Below are 18042 nucleotides of genomic sequence, written 5' to 3' on the forward strand. Positions count from 1 at the left end.
ATAGCAAGCAACACTTCAATATTAAATAAAATGTTGGTAGACTAATCTCCTTTTCCTTCTAACTTTTAGTTCTGTTTATGTGTGTGTGCTATCAAATTATTACTGTGATATATAACTATGAGGGAGCATAGCAGGATCTTTGGGAAAATGTACAAGTATTTAGATTAATAATGAAGGTGAAGGTAGGAATGACTAGGCAGTAATCTTTAAATCCAAAGAGGCTGGTGGGTCACTTTATAATATTTTGATGTAGAACTATGATGAGTCTTAAAAACTAAATATTCATTTGGGAAGGCTAGTCACTACAAAATATTCTAAGTGCCCCCAAGACATCAACAGTGAAAGTGACGCCTCCCATTCCTCATGGAGAAAGCACGAGCTCTGAAATACCTTAGATCCATCATTCATTCCCTTCTCTCAGCTCCTCTGATTTTATGCATACTATCTACATGGCTGTTCGCATTGCCTTCTTGATACTGTTACTGATATTCGTGCTACACTTTTATAACTGTATCTTAAGGCTTTCTCTTTCATTTCCTTATACTCGATTTCCTTTGCTTCCAATGCCTAAGATGACTTGACAAGCCCTCACGGATCTTTCTTAATTGATTATATTCACCATGATTAGCATCCTTTTTGTCAAAGAAGAAAATGTTATTAGTTTGATTTTTGATCCGACTAAATTTACCTCTAATTATTTTCTTAACTATTTTCTTCTGCAGAAAACTTTTTTTTTTGATTTTAGTATAATCGCATATAACATAATGATTCAACACTAACATACATTATGAAATGCTCACCACATTTAGTGTAGTTATCTATCCCCATACGGAGACTACAATTCTTTAGTAACCATATATGGATATTAAATACCCTATGTATCAAAGCTAATATTGATTAGACATACTAACTAGAGGCATCCTTCTTCCCTTCAATGGCAGAGACTGCATTTGCCCCTTTCCCAATCTTAGGCATTCCTTCCATACCCCAGAAGGTATTGAAAACAATAATCAAAAGCAACAGTAACAGCCACTGAACACTGGTATTCCTTTAGACTGTGACTGGATGCACATTTGCCACCTTTAAGCAAGAAGAGGCTGATTCCACCTCTTTTTGCCTAGTTCCCACCTGAATGGCAGCAGGCCTATAAATCCTGTGGCCATAGTAACAGTTTTAGCTGCTTGGCAGCAGATGCTGGGAAATGATAGAAGAAACAGATTATCAAATGTTTAAATCTTTGTTGTCTTAAAGGAAATCTGTGAATACAGACCTCCAATTTACATGCTATAAATGCTTTCAGATCTTCCTCCAGAAAATTAGCCTTTCCAGAGCTCAGTCACCCACCTTGAAGTTCTCCACTCCGACTGTAGAGCTCCCTTCTCTGCTCTCGCAGATAGGCACTCATGCTGATGGCATGGGAGGAGGATTCGAACCTGCAATGAAACGCACGGTAAACAAATGGTTCCATGGAAACGGAGGGTATAGGGCCATGCAGTGTAAAAGTATCCTGCTCTAGTGGGTGATGCTCCCTCGTGTTCCACAACAAGAGCCTGTGCTGTTCCATGGCAGGGCCAAGGCAGGCTGGCGAACACGATTCTGGGCTAACAGTCCTTTACAACAGCGTCTGGGGCCTTTGTTCGCTGTCCATTTGTCCTAATGCAGCTGCGGTCTTTTGCAACCTTCTTTTGCCTTCAGATCCTTTGCCAGGATACCTGATGCAAAGCAACAAGAATATCCTATAAAGCCATTCTAATTTTGCTGCTATCCAGTCAAAAGCCTCAGTGACTGCTAGCTGCCACCCCAAAACAACTAGCCCCTCAAAAAAGACATCATGTCTTCCGAACTCCCGCAGTTAGAAGACAAGGACAAAGGGGATGCTAGACATTCCACTGAATCACTACACTGAAGCCACAGGGCATCTACGTTCTCTCCTTAAAAGTCCTCAAAAACAATGGTTTCTAAATAGCTGCCAGGTTTGCAACCTACCACCTATCATGCAGAATACTCTCCAAAATTCCAAGCTACAAAACATTCACACGTACCCAGGAACCGTTTCAGCTGAGAGACGTGGAGCATATAGGCTCATGACATGGAACAGATCTCTAAAAGCAAGAATAAGGAATTAAAAAAGGAACAAGAAAGAAAAACAGTCTTAAGAGAAACATGTAGGTAAAGAAAAAGAAGAAGAAAAATCATCACTATATTCAAACAGTAAATCCTTTGATGTGCTAAAAAAATTCCATTTCAAACCTCAGATTTTCAAAGTCAGAATAACAGGCTGACAGGAGAAATCCTTCTAGGAATCACTGCCAGTACGGGGTAAAAAGCAACATAATGGAAGAGCAACAGGGTAATGGGATGGGTTTCTGGGAACAAGGAGGGAATGCCACGATTTTCTTAATTATGCCTTCTTAATCCGTTCTTTGACAAGGAAGATGAATGAGAGTGACTCAAAGGGAAACACTTGGGTTACCTGATCCTCTCTCTGCACCCTGCCAAGACCCAAGAGGGCACTAACAGTCTGAAGGAGGCAAAGTGTACAGTACTTCAGATGAGCCACCTGCCAGCCGAGTGCACAAAAGAAGCCCCTGACCTCCAAAAGCATGCTGGCAGCTATTGATCAGAAATAGCAAGGAAAAAAAAAACCTCTTGAGCAAAGAATAGAGAGGCAGACATTATACAAAATAAGAGAGGACTTAAACATACTTAATTAACCCCGGCTAGGGGCAGCTAAAGAGAGTAATAATGTCCTTCATGGATGTGATAAAAACAGATTACAGCTTGCTAAAATCTTAATCCTTTATGACCCGATATGTTTTGGCTACTCAGGAATCTTTTTAATGTTTGTAACAAGGCACAGACTGATATAATTTTACAGTAAAGAAGGCACTAGAGGTGATTCAGTCTCACTTCCTTGTTTTATAGCCACAGGCACTGAGGCCTGCTAGTAGGCTGTGGATTCTCTCATGGCTCATTAATGGGAGAACCAAGACTAGAAACAGGCAAATCTGTAATAATAGCCTAATTCTGTGTAGGTGAGGAGTTTTTATTATTGTGCAATAATAATAAATGGGTAACAATCACTTAATTTCATTTATTCATTTCCAACAATTTCTATGCTTTCCAATACCTCAGTTTCAGGACTGTCTAAAATGTTTGAAAATGTGTATGTGGTCTGAGGTTGAAATTAGGGTAATGGTTGAAAGCCGGAAAGCTAAATCCCCTGAAACCTACTTTCTACAATACACCTAGATTTAGGATAGTAAGTTGCACAGGGGTAAAAATAAAAAAAGAAAGAAAAAAAGGAAGGAAGAAGGGGAACCCTCCTACACTGCTGGTGGGAATGTAAATTAGTTCAACCATTGTAGAAAGCAGTATGGAGGTTCCTCAAAATGCTCAAAATAGAAATACCATTTGACCCAGGAATTCCACTTTTAGGAATTTACCCTAAGAATGCAGCAGCCCAGTTTGAAAAAGACAAATGCACCCGTATGTTTATTGCAGCACTATTTACAATAGCCAAGAAATAGAAGCAACCTAAGTGTCCATCAGTAGATGAATGGATAAAGAAGATGTGGTACATATACACAATGGAATATAATTCAGCCATAAGAAGAAAACAAATCCTACCATTTGCAACAACATGGATGGAGCTAGAGGGTATTATGCTCAGTGAAATAAGCCAGGTGGAGAAAGACAAACACCAAATGATTTCACTCATATGTGGAGTATAAGAACAAAGCAAAAACTGAAGGAGCAAAACAGCAGCAGAATCACAGAACCCAAGAATGGACTAACAGTTACCAAAGGGAAAGGGACTGGGGAGGATGGGTGGCAAGGGAGGGATAAGGGTGGGGGGAAAGAAAGGGGGCCTTATGATTAGCATGTATAATGTGGGGGTGGCATAGGGAGGGCTGTGCAACACAGAGCAGACAAGTAGTGAGTCTACTGCATCTTACTATGCTGATGGACAGTGACTGTAATGGGGTTTGTGGGGGGAACTTGGTGAAGGGGGGAGTCTAGTAAACATAATGTTCTTCATGTAATTGTAGATTAATGATAACAAAATGAATAAAAAAAAAGGAAGGAAGATAGGAAGGGAGGGAAAGGGAAAATAAAGGCCTATCGGTTAGGTAACATCTGAGACAGTTAGCTGCCTCAATCAGCCATCTTCTCCTTCTGCCATCTGGCTTGTGGGCTGGCCTGGCCTCCATTCTACCAGGGCATTTTACTTCTTTGCTCCCTCTTCAATCAGCAGTGTGCTCAGAGAAAAGGGGCTCCCTCTCCAGCTCAAGGCCTGTCACCAGAGGTGACGCTAACTGGTTCAACACCATCATCGTGGTCTGCTTCCCCTTGCCAGTGACTGGCTTAGCAGCAGACATAAAAACTGACCTTGGAATCTGAGGAAAACTTACAAAGGGGCTTTGTCACTGGCAGAAATGATTAATAAATAATAATTAATTGTTGATAAAAAGTATTTGAAATGATATAACTGCTTTGGAAGGCAGTTTGGCAGAGTCTTATAATCTTACCACATATCCAGTAGTCATTCCGCTAGGTATTTATCAAAATGAGTTGAAAGCTTACATCCAGACAAAAACTTGTACATGCATGTTGACAACACCTTTATTCATAACTGCCAGAGGCTAGAAGCAACCAAGTTATCTTTCAAAAGGTGAATGGAAAAAACAGACTGCAGTGCTTCCACACAGTGAAATACTATTTAGCAATACAAAGAAGTGATCCATCAAGCCACAAAAAAACATGGAAGAATCTTATATGCATATTGCTCAGTGAAAGAAACCAATGTGAAAAAGTTACATACTGCGTAATTCCAACAGTAAGACATTCTAAACAAATAACCCAATCAAAAAATGGGAGGAGGACCTGAATAAATATGTCTCCAAAGAAAAAACTGAGGTAGCCAAGAGGCACATGAAAAGGTGCTCCACATCACTAGTCATCAGGGAAATGCAAACTAAAACCACAATGAGCTATCATCTCACACCAGTTAGAATGGCCACTATTCAAAAGACAAGAAATAACAAATGCTGGCAAGGGTGCAGAGAAATAGAAACCCTCCTACACTCTTGGTAGGACTCCAAATGGGTATAACTGCTGTGGAAAGAAGTTTGAAGGTTCTTCAAAAAACTAAAAAGAGAAATACCATTTGACCCAGTAATTCCACTCCTAGGAATCTACCTAAAGAAAACAAAATCCCTGATTTGAAAAGTTATATGCACCCTTATGTTTATCGCCGCACTGTTTGCAACAGCCAAAATATGGAAGCAATTTAAGTGTCCATCAATACATGAATGGATAAAGAAGATATGGTACATATACATACAATGGAATATTATTCAGCCATAAGAAAAGAAATACTGTCATTTGGAACAACATGGATGGATCTAGAAAGTATTATGCTCAGTGAAATAAGACAGGCAGAGAAAGACAAAAACCATATGGCTTCACTTATTTGTGGAGTATAAAAACAAAGCAAAACAGAAGGAACAAAACATCATTAGACTCACAGACACTGAGAAGTGACTAGTGGTTGCCAAGGGGGAGGAGACTGGGTGGGGAGGGGGGAGAGGAAGGGGGGCTGTTGAACCACTGTGATGTACATTTGATTTTTTTAAAAAAAGACATTCTAGGAGAGATAAAACTATAGAGACAGTAAAAAGATCAGTGATTGCCAGGCGCTCAGTGGATGGGGAGAAGAGGGAGGAATGAGTAAGTGGAAAATGGGATGTTTGGAGCAGTGAAAATATTCTGTATGATACTCCAATGGAGCATATATGACATTATGCATTTCTCAAAACCCATAGAATTGTATAACACAAAGCCAGAACCCTAATGTAAACAAGGAACTTTAGCTAATAATGCATCAATATCAGTTCATTAATTATTTTAGAAATGTACCATACTAATGCAAGATATTGCTAAAAGGAGAAACTATAAGGAAGGGGGATGTTAAAGGAACTCTGTACAGTCTGACCAATTTTCCTGTAAACTGTAAAGTGGTATAAAAAATAGTCTAATAATTAAAAAAAAGATTTGCAGGAAAAATAACACCTTTTCCTTGGCATTACCATTTTTGTCAGAGTGGAACTGATGGCAGAGAAATGGAAAGTGCTGGGTCCTTGATGATACTGAACTGGTGAATTAAGGAATCCTCTACATTCATCCTTATTGTGTGAGATAACAACTTCCCTACAGTTTCATTTCTTTCATTTGGGGGATCAATGTTACTTGCAGACTAAAGATATTTTAACTGAGAGAACATCTAACCTCTGAATAAAACTGTACAAAAAAAGAAGAACATATTCAATAAGCAGAATGGATTTAATCCAATGCAGGATTAAATCTGTTCTCCTTGAGATGAGATACTGGAGCTTCACCTATTCAAAAATAATGAATTCAAAATACTACAGTAGTACTTTTGTAGTCACTTTACATGCTTAGATTTACAGATACAACTTCTTAAGTATCCTTAACTCCCCAGAAGAACACATAGGTCTGCCAAGATTTAAAGCCACTTCTCTTACTTGCTGGCTGTGTGAACTTCCATAAATTACTTAACTTCTCTTGTGCCCCAAGTTTTTTGCATGTGTAAATGAAGATTAAAAATAGAACGATGCCCATAAGGTGGTAGTAACCAAATGAGAGAATCCACGAAAATGGCTGAATGCTGTGCTCAGCGCTTAGTAAGATTTCAGCATTAGCCCTACTGCTGCCAAAATCTGACATAATCTGAATTAGATTATGTTTGAGATAATTCTGAGTACCAGGTACATAGTAACTGCTCAGTCAGTGGTAGGTATTATTATTATCATTACTATCATTATTAACTACTAGCTGTTACCAAGTGACATACACATAGGGTACATAACATGGTGGAGAATTTCCAGATTGTTCCTTTATTAAATCAAAATCTAATATCACTTAGATAGGGTGATTTGCATAACTTTATTAACAAAGGTTGTTTCTTGGCATTTCAGGGTTTTCAAAGGCTGAAATATTTCATTTCCTTTCATTTCACATTTAATTCCCCAGAAACAACTAGAGAGTTTCATTTCCCTTCATTTTATATAAAACTCCCCAGAAACAAACTCCAGAAATTATTAGAAGTTCTAGATAGTTCTGTAACCATATTCCCAAACAGCTGCTTCTCCTTATAGAGAACAAGAGTACACAAAATTGAATATATGTTCACTTGCTTTAAATTATTTCAAATCAAGTTTAATTGGGCGAAGTAATGGCTGTCAATAAAGTAGAAAGCATGCTACTTGGATCTAACACTTCTTGACACCTGCTATCTTACCAGCAGGGAGATACTTACTTGAAAAGAGAATTCTTGGGCCTTTGAGGTTTCTTCTTGGCAAAAAAGGCTGCAAACTCTCGTCCAGTGCTAGCATAACTTAGTTGAGCCGACGGTTCAGAGGCTGTACGAGTATTTTTCATGTCCAAGTACTCAGTCAACAGCATCTGTACAATCAATAAACATTTACTATATACATTTATGATGTGCTTGAAAAATAATTTTAAAATCATGAAAACCTAATTCTAAGATGTCAACCTTGACATTCAGAATTATGTTATTTTAGCTATTCATGTCTAGTTGTAGACCTGAAGAAAGACTCATTAGAGGCAGAAAGTGATCCATTTGCTATCTATTCCTAAAACTGGGAACAGTGTATTTGAACATGGGGGTAAAGGGAACAGTCTGAGGGCCTACTGTGTGCCGGGCCCTGTGCTGAGTGAGTTGGTTAATCTTCTCCTTCGGTCATAACTAAATCCTCATTATCCCATTAGACAGCAGCTACGCCTTCACTGAGGGCTTACTAGTTCCCCGTAAAGGGCTAATCCATTTAGATGTATTATCTCATTTAAACCACAAAATTTTATCAGATAAATTCTCAGATTATAGATAAGGAAATGAGGCTCATCAGCAGGCTCAGGAGTTGCAAAGTGAACCTGGTGGTCTGACTCTGGAGGCGGTGCCCTAACATTCCTCTGATAGGACGACAGACGAGCATCCAACAAACCTGCTGAGGAGTGGGGTGGGCTAAGAGGTCCTGGCCCACGCACCATTTCCAGGACCGCTACTTATCTTGAGAGCTTCAAAGCAAGAAAAGTAACAGGATTTTTTTATCACAGCTTCCAGTGGGTCACGCTTATAAAATCAACCCACTTTAGAGCCTCAGGAGTGGGGCCTGTGCTAGAATCAGTGGTTCTATTTCTAAGACAAGCTTTCTAAAAAGTTCCCACAGTTGTGAAAGAAAATAACGGACCTTGAACAGAAATCACCATGGTTCCTGAGGATATCTAACTGGGACTAAAGTATATCAATTCATTTCTATTAACTACTGACCATACTTAACACTTCAATATAACCACATGGTATAGTACATGTAAGCCAGCAATACTACCCATGACCAAAGTAAAAGCTTTTCAAAGAGTCAGGGTTCCATTCAGCCCTGCATGCATGTATATATTAATTCATTCAATGATTCAATAAAGATTTGAAAGCCATATTAAGTATTATCAAGAAAGATTTATGAAGCACTCAGGAACACGATATTGCCCCAAATAAATTTTAAAGCCAAGGATGTCCATTACACACACATACACATTACTGAGTACTTATCAAATGTCAGACATTTCAGAAACATGATTTTATTCAATCCTCAAATCTATGAAGTAAGTTACTATCTGCACTTTAAAGACAAGAAAACTGAGAAGTAGTGGTATTAAGAAACAAACCTGTATGTACCATAGGGCAGGAATTGATGGGAAATCTCTGTACCATCTGCTCAATTTCACTGTAAACTTTAAGCTGGTCTTTAAAAAATGTCAATTTTTTTAAAAGACACTGGCCTGAGGTCTTATAATCACAGAACAACAGGCTAGGATTCCAAACCAGGTTGAGTTGACTCCAGAGCTTGTGCTTTTCCCTATGTCACTCTACCCTCACTAAAGGCATAAGAACTGCCAATGAGAGTAGCTTGGGTGGCAGTAATTATTTATTTCATTTTCAGTACAAAAGAGATTTCACTGGGAAACTATAAAACATGTTTACAGATTGGTCCATTTTTTTCTTTATTTATTTACCAAGCTGCTGGAATATTATTCAGGATGGTGATGAAGTAATATAATGACAAATATTATCTTTCCTAATGCATCACCCAAACTGCCCAATAGTCAGGGAGAATATTGAACTGGGTCTTTATCTCCAGGAAACTCAACTGAGGGGCTCAATTATATTGTAGATTTGGCACTGATACTAATGTAGTTTGCAGGAATCTGTCATCAAACGTCTAGTTACTAGACAACTAGTAAACCAGAACAGAATTTCAAACTCAAATAACAGAGAAAAATATCTATAAATGCACTGCTTTCACTCAAGTTTCACTTTGGTTTTAACACCAAAATTATGTCAGAAATATATTTCTACCAAAGTATGAAGATACCCTAAACCCACTAATTCTTTGAGGTACTTATTGTCCTAGAAGTCAATGACTACCCTGTACAATGAAATACTGACTGGCCAAGGCCTAACCGAACAGCACCCTTAAGACTCAGGTATTTTAAGATCACATTCCTTTTCTCCACACAAACAAAGTGTCCTTAGTTATTCCCTCTCGGTATTGTTGTTAGGCCATCCCTATGCGCTGGCTTTTCTCTTCCCTCCTACAGACGTTTACTCTTTGCACCTTCTCAGCAAAAATATTGCTTTGGCCCTCATGCTCCAGCTATTGTCTTATTTCCCTTTTGTCTTTAGGTTTCAAGCTTCAAAAGCCAGTGTTTACATGCCATACATTCACTGGCAAAATCAACCCTAAATTCTGATGCCTAAATCAACTCCCCATAAAACCAGAAATTCCTTGAGTCTTCTTTGTTAGTAGTTTTTTTTTTTATTAGGCATCATTGATATACAATCCTATAAAGGTTTTACATGAGCAGCATTGTGTTTATTACATTCACCCATATTATCAAGTCCCCCCCCACACACCCCACTGCATTCACTGTTTACCAGCATAGTAAGATGCTATAGTCACTACTTGTCTTCTCTGTACTATATATACTGCCTTCCCAATGACCTCCCGACATTATGTGTGCTAATCATGCCCCTTAATCCCATTCTCCCAGCCTCCCCCACCGACCCTCCCCAACTCCCTCCTTTTGGTTACTGCTAGTCTCTTCTTGGAGTCTGTGAGTCTGCTGCTGCTTTGTTTCTTCAGTTTTGCTTTGTTGTTATACTCCACAAATGAGTGAAATCATTTGGTACTGGTCTTTCTCTGCCTGCCTTATTTCACTGAGCATAATACCCTCTAGCTCCATCCATGTTGTTGCAAATGGTAGGATTTGTTTTCTTCTTATGGCTGAATAATGATCCATCGTGTATTGTACCACATCTTGTTTATCCATTCATCTACTGATGGACACTTGGGTTCTTCCATATTTTGGCTATTGTAAATAGTGCTGCGATAAACAGAGGGGTTCATACGCCTTTTTGAATCTGGGATCTTGTTTTCTTTGCGTAAATTCCTAGAGTGAAATTCCTGGGTCAAATGGTATTTCTATTTTTAGTTTTTTGAGGAACCTCCACATTGTTTTCCACAACAGCTGAACTAAGTTACATTCCCAATAATAGTGTAGGGGAGTTGCCCATTCTCTGCATCCCTGCCAACATTTGTCGTTTCTTGTCTTTTGGATGTTAGTGAACCTAACAGATGTGAAGTGATATCTCATTATGGTTTTAATTTGCATTTCTCTGATAATTAGTGATGTGGAGCATCTTTTCATGTGCCTGTTAACCATCTGAATTTCTTCTTTGGAGAAGTGTCTGCTCAGATCCTTCACCCATTTTTTAATTGGGTTATTTGTTATTTGGGTGTTGAAGCATGTGAGCTCTTTATATATTTTGAATGTTAACCCTTTATTGGATGTCATTTACAAACATATTCTCCCATACTGCAGGATGCCTTTTTTTTGTTCGGCTGATGGTGGTGTCCTTTGCTGTACAGAAGCTTTTTAGGTTGATGTAGTCCCATGAGTTCATTTTTGCTTTTGTTTTCCTTGCCCAAGGAGATGTGTTCAGGAAAAAACTGCTCATGTTTATATTTAAGAGATTTTGCCTATGTTTACTTCTAAGAGTTTTATGGTTTCATGACTTACATTCAATTAAGGTCTTTCATCTACTTTCAGTTTGCTTTTGTGTATGGATCTAGACAATAATCCAGTTTCATTCTCTTATATGTAGTTGTCCAGTTTTGTCAACACCAGCTGTTTAACAGGCTGTCATTTCCCCATTGTATGTCCATAGTTCCTTTATCATATATTAATTGACCATATGTGATTCAGTTTATATCTGGGCTCTCTATTCTGTTCCACTGATCTATGGGTCTGCTCTTGCACCAGTACCAAATTGTTTTGATTACTGCGGCTTTGTAGTAGAGCTTGAAGTTGGGGAGCATAATCCCCCCAGCTTTATTCTTCCTTCTCAGGATTGCTTTGGTTACCTGGAGTTTTTTGTGGTTCCATATAACTATTTATTCTAGTCTGCTGAAGAATGATGTTTGAATTTTGATGGGGAGTACACTGAATCTGTAGATTGCTTTAGGCAGCATGGCCATTTTGACAACATTAATTCTTCCTATCCATGAGCAAAGGGTATATTTCCATTATTGGTGTCTTCTTTCATTTCTCTCATGAGTGCCTTATAGTCTTCAGGGTATAGGTCTTTTATCTCCATGATTAGATTTATTCCTAGGTATTTTATTCTTTTTGATGCAAATGTAAATGGAATTGTTTTCCTGATTTCTCTTTCTTCTAGTTCATTGTTAGCACATAGGAATGACACAGATTTCTGTGTATTAATTTTGTATCCTGTGACTTTGCTGAATTCAGTTATTAGTTCTAGTAGTTTTGGGGTGGATTCTTTAGGGTTTTTTAAGCACAACATCATGTCATCTGCCAACAGTGACAGTTTAACTTATTCCTTACCAATCTGGATGCCTTTTATTTCTTTGTGTTGTCTGACTGGCATGGCTAGGACCTCCAGAACTATGTTGAAAAAAGTAGGGAGAGTGAGCATCCTTGTCTTTTTCCCTATCCTAGAGGAACAGCTTTCAGCTTTTTGCTGTTAATTATGATGTTAGCTGTGGGTTTATCATATATGGCCTTTATTATGTTGAGGTGCTTGCCCTCTATACTGAGAATTTTTATCATGAATGGATGTTGAATTTTGTTGAATGCTTTTTCAACATCTATTAAGATGATTATGTGATTTTTGTCCTTCTTCTTCTTGATGTGGTATATGATGTTGACGGATTTTTAAATATTGTAACATCCTTGCATCCCTGGAATAAATCTTACTTGATCATGATGGATGATCTTTTTTATGTATTTTTGAATTCAGTTTGCTAATATTTTGTTGAGTATTTTTGCATGAATGTTCATCTGGGATACTGGTCTGTAATTTTTGTGTATGTGTGGTGTCTTTGCCTGGTTTTGGTATTAAGAGTGATTCTGGCCTCATAGAATGAGTTTGTAAGTATTCCCTCCTCTCCTACTCTTTGGAAAACTTTAAGGAGGATAGGTATTAGGTCTTCAGCACTGAACCCATCTGGCACAGGGGTTTGTTCTTAGGTAGTTTTTTGGTTACCAATTCAATTTCATTGCTGGTAATTGGTCTGTTCAGATTTTCTGTTTATTCCTTGGTGAGTCTTGGAAAGTTGTATTTTTCTAGAAAGTTGTCCATTTCTTCTAGATTACCTAATTTCTTAACATAGAATTTTTCATAGTATTCTCTAATCATTCTTTGTATTTCTGTGTCCATAGTGATCTTTCCTTTCTCATTTTTGATATTGTTTACGTGTATAGACTCTCTTTTCTTCTTGCTAAGTCTAGCTAAAGGTTATCTACTTTGTTCATTCTCTTGAAGAACCAGCTCTTGGTTTCATTGATTCTTTCTATTGTTTTATTCTTCTCGATTTTATGTATTTATGCTTTGATCTTTGCTAAGTTCCTGCTTCTACCTTCTTTGGGCCTCATTTGTTCTTCTTTTTCTAGTTTCATTAATTGTGAGTTTAGATTATTCATTTAGGATTATTGTTCTTTCTTGAGGTAAGCCTGTATTGTTAAATTCCTAAGCTCCTCTTAGAACTGTCTTAGCTTAATCCCACAGATTTTGGGGTGTTGAGTTATTGTTTTTATTTGTCTCCATATATTGCTTAATTTGTTTTGATTTGGTCATTGACCCATTGATCATTTAGGAACATGCTGTTCAGCCTCCATGTGTTTGTGGGTTTCTTTGTTTTCTTTGGGTAATTTATTTCTCGTTTCATACCTCTGTGGTCTGAGAAGCTGGTTGGTACAATTTCAATCCTTTTGAATTTACTGAGGCTCTTTTTGTGGCCTAGAATGTGATCTACTCTGGAAAATGTTCCATGTGCACTTGAGAAGAATGTATAGTGTGCTCCTTTTGGGTGGAGTGTTCTGTAGATGTCTGTTAGGTCTATTTGTTCTAATGCGTTGTTCATTGTCTCTGTCTCCTTATTTTCTGTCAGGCTGATCTGTCCTTTGGAGTGAGTGATGTGTTGAAATCTCCTAAAATGAATGCATTGCATTCTATTTCCCCTTTTAATTCTGTTAATATTTGGTGCACATATTTGGGTGCTCCTGTATTGGGTGCATATATATTTATAATGGTTATATGCTCTTGTTGGATTGACCCCTTTATCATTATGTAATGTCCTTCTTTATCTCTAGTTACTATGTTTGTTTTTAAGTCTATTTTGTCTGATACAAGTACTGTAACGTCTGCTTTTTTCTCCCTATTATTTACATGAAATATCTTTTTCTGCCCCTTCATTTTTAGTCTGTGTAAAGTCTTCTGGTTTGAAGTGAGTCTCTTGTAGGCAGTGTATACATTCGTGTTTTTTTATCCATTGTGTAACCCTATATCTTTTGATTGGTGCATTCAGACCATTTACATTTAGAGTGATTATCGATAGATATGTACTTATTGCCATTGTAGACTTTAAATTCATGGTTACCAAGGGTGCAAGGGAAGCTTATTTACTATCTAGCAGTCTAACCTAACTCAATTATTACGTTATTTCAAACACAATCTAAGGGTTCTTTTTTTTCCTCCTCCCTTCTTTTTATTTCTCCTCCACTCTTTATACATTAGGTGTCTGTACTCTTTGTACATCTCTTGACTGACTTTGTGGGTAGTTGATTTAATTTTGCATTTGCTTAGTAATTAATTAGTCTACTTCCTTTACTGTGGTTTTCTTTTCTCTGGTGACAGCTATTTAGCCTTAGGAGCACTTCCATCTAGAGCACACTCTCCAAAATAAACTGTACAGACAGTTTGTGGGAGGTAAATTCCCTCAACTTACACTTACCTGGAACTTGTTTAATCCCTCCTTCAAATTTAAATGATAATCTTGCCGGTAGGTTATTCTTGGTTCAATCCCTTCTGTTTCACTGCATTAAATATATCATGCTGCTGCCTTCTGGCCTGTAAGGTTTCTGCTGAGAAGTCTGATAATAGCCTGATGGGTTTTCCTCTGTAGGTGATCTTTTTTCTCTCTCTGGCTGCTTTTAATACTATGTCATTGCCCTTGATCTTTGCCATTTTAATTATTACATGTCCTGGTGTTGTCTTCCTTGGGTCCCTTGTGTTGGGAGGTATGTGCACACCATGGCCTGAGAGACTATTTCCTTCCCCAGACTAGGGAAGTTTTCAGAAATTATTTCCTCAAAGACACTTTCCCTTTTTCCCTCTCTTTTTTTTCTGGTACCCCTACAAAGTGAATATTGTTCCATTTAGATTGGTCATACAGTTCTCTTAATATTCTTTCATTCCTAGAGATCCTTTTTTCTCTCTTTGCCTCAGCTTCTTTGTATTCCTCTTCTCTAATTTCTATTTCATTTACCATCTCATCTACCTCATCTAATCTCCTTTTAAATCCCTCCATTGAATGTCATTCACATACTGTGTTTTTTCAAAGTTTCTGTCTCTTTCTTGAAGTCCTCCCTGAGGTCCAGAATTTTTTTTCTGTAGCTCCATAAGCATGTTTGTGATTTATATTTTGAAATCTTAATCAGGAAGATTGGTGATTTCAGTTTCACTGAGCACTCTTTCTGATGTTTGAGGGACTTTGGTTTGAACCAGGTTCTTTGCCATTTTGCATTCCTAATGATTACTATGGAATAATAACTTTGTGTCAGCAATGCTCTCTAGTGCCCAGAAGCTCTACTCTCTGAAGCTGCACAGTCACTGGAGCAAGGTTGGAGAGACAGGTGTGGGGTGTCAGTACCTGCTGGGAGGAAAGAGCTCTTTCCTGCTTCCTGGCTGCAGTGTCTGCCTCCACTGCCAGGGCCAGTGGGCCAAGTGTGAAGAGAGGAGCCTCTATGCTATGCCCTTGTAGCTGTCGTAGGCAGCATCACCCTCTGGGTGGCCTGGTGCAATGGCAGGGAAAGCAGGTTTGAAAGCCAGTGCTTGCCAGAAGGAAGGAGCGACAGACTGCATATTGCAGTAGGGAGCCTTAGCATGTGTGGCCAGCCAGGGGGTTGGAGTGCCTGAAGCTCCTGAAAGTTCCCATCCAGCTGGACTGAGTTTGCTGGGATGATTTTGTCCACCTGTCCTTTCTTCTGAGCAGCAAGCTCTGTGCAATCCTTGCTCCTTTAGCAGCCCTCTCACTGTTGGGAAGTCCTTCAAAGTGCCCACCTTTCTTTTTTCCTGGCACAGCCTGTTGTGGGTACCTGCTCTCCACAAGCAGCTGGAATCTCAGTCTCTCCCAGTATTCTGCCTGTTTCTGGTTTCCAACCCGTCTAGTCTCTGAAGCATCATGTAATGTGGGTTCATGCTCTTAGAGTATATCTCCAAGGGTAAGTATTAGCAGTCCTGGGATTTTACTCCCTTCCTGCTCCATTTCTCTTCCTCCCGCCAGTGAGCTGGTGTTGGGGGAGGGTTTGGCTTCTGCCGGATCACAGCTTTGTTACTTTATCTTTTTCCGTGAGGTCTTCTCCTTTCCCCAGATGTAGGCCATCTGTTGCAGTCCTCCTTCCAGTCGCTCTTTCAGGAATTAGTTGTATTTGCTATATTTTTGTGTTACATGTGATTTTGGGAGGAGGTTTCTGCCTCATTTCTCACACCGCCATCTTGTTTCTTTAAATACTGTTAGTAGTTTAGCATTCTCACTGGTCTCCAGGTTTAAAGCTTCAGAACAATCTTCAATACATCCCCTTATCCATTTTCTACATAAAGCAGCCAGTGTCTGTGTCTATTGACCCCTCTTTCTCAACTTTCCATCAGTTTACCCCTTCCAGGCAACTCTAACAGCCAACTTAGTTCATCTCATAAAGTTTTTTTTTTTCGTTTCATTTTCTGCCTCTCATCATTGCTATTCCAGTCCTTCCCACACACCACAATGACCTTCTGAAAACACTTCTGCCACTATCACTGTAACAACAATCTAACATCAACATATATTTCCAGTCATATCTTATTCTTCCCAACATTTCAATCAAAATCACCTACTCAACTCTTCCCTAAATGTGCCACATCCTCTCATTATAGAATGCCTAACCTAAATTACCCTCTCTCCTAAATCCTAACAGATCTTTCTAAACTGTTCCAATATTTACTCTTCAACGACTCCTTACAGGCTGCTCTAGGCCAGCTGTCCCCTTTTACTGGGCTTCTACAGAACTCATTCCATACATCATTAAGCATTCATCCAAAACTGCCTGCCACTATTACTGATTTATAATGAAAGGACACCTGACCACCCCAATTTTATTATTTCCTAAGTTCCACCACACAGCCATGCAAAATAACAGATCGAAAAAAGTATAGTGAAATCATTGCATTTTATAAAGAATGTCATAAGAAGCCCTGAGGTATATGTTGTGATCTGCAAACCAAAATAGAATGAGCCCTCAGTACAAACACCTCTAATACAAGAAAAATTAAAAAGAGATGGATGTGATTTTAATCATAGGCTTTCCAGTGTTTGTTTCCTTCCTTGTATTTGCCTCTTTTTCCTAATGTCATTCACCACCAGCTGGAAAATAATGCTTTGAAGCAGGTCAAGTTTTACTTTGATATTCAAATTGCAAAAAGTACGTTTTTAATTATCTCACAGAACAAAAGAGCCCCTAATTCTAAGATGCTTGAAATTTGTTTAAATTAAGCTAAATCTTCTACTACTAAGTCCTGACATAAACATCAAACACCCACTTGCTATTAAAATATAACCATATAATTTCTTGGTGATTCCACATAATTGTAGATAATGTACTGCTTCTTCCAAATTATAGATAAATATTCTAAGCAGTCACCTGTGCATTCAAATTTCCTTTTTGATGAAAGGAAATTAACTATATAGGTTGTCTTTTGTCTGGGGAAAATCACCCAAGACTGGAAATCTGGGGCCAAGGGCATTACATACAATATCAAATACATCCTGCCCATAGAAAATCTGTAGAAGAAGATAATCCCATGTTCTTAATGGCTCTAAATTCCTTCATATCTCAGACACTCATTTCTTTTGTCTTTTTAAGTACCAACAGTTGTTATTTCTTATTGATCATGAGTTCAAAAAACAAAAATAAAAGTTTGTGGGTGTTTTAAATTTAACTTAAAAGGTATTGATTTGTTTTTTAAAAAAGAAATATAAAAACATGGTTGGAAAGCATCTGAAAAATCTATATATTCCAGTGATACCATGATTCACTGTATGTCCTGAGTACCTAGTATATTGGATGGTTCTATGGTAGAAGCATAAAACCATAGTGCTTTAAAGAACAAATTGGAGTGGTCGGCCATCTCTTCCAATAATATCAGATGAGCAGCTGCTAAAATGCTAGTCTGTAATCTCATGATATATAAAGCAAAACTGAAATTTTGAAGTTTACAAGTTCTTATAACATTGGTAACATCATTCTGAATGAATTCCTCATTTACCATTTAATCCTCTTTAACATATTGCCTGTGACTGCTTGTGGTTATACATGGAGTTC

The 18042-nt window shown here is 38.2% G+C and overlaps 1 protein-coding gene across 6 annotated transcripts in view; it reads right to left on the reverse strand.

Moving 5' to 3' along the window:
* The window catches only part of EXOC4 (exocyst complex component 4), a 778194-nt gene that overhangs the window by 572400 nt on the left and 187752 nt on the right, over positions 1-18042 (reverse strand). For all 6 annotated transcript variants that reach the window (XM_037019539.2, XM_073238446.1, XM_073238447.1 and 3 more), the window contains exons 8-9: positions 7343-7488; positions 1345-1433 (exon numbers count right to left, since the gene is read on the reverse strand). In XM_037019539.2, the coding sequence (XP_036875434.2) occupies positions 1345-1433; positions 7343-7488 (235 nt within the window). The remainder of the gene's footprint in view (positions 1-1344; positions 1434-7342; positions 7489-18042) is intronic.

This window comes from Manis javanica, chromosome 6 (assembly GCF_040802235.1).
Source record: "Manis javanica isolate MJ-LG chromosome 6, MJ_LKY, whole genome shotgun sequence".
Lineage (NCBI taxonomy): Eukaryota > Metazoa > Chordata > Mammalia > Pholidota > Manidae > Manis > Manis javanica.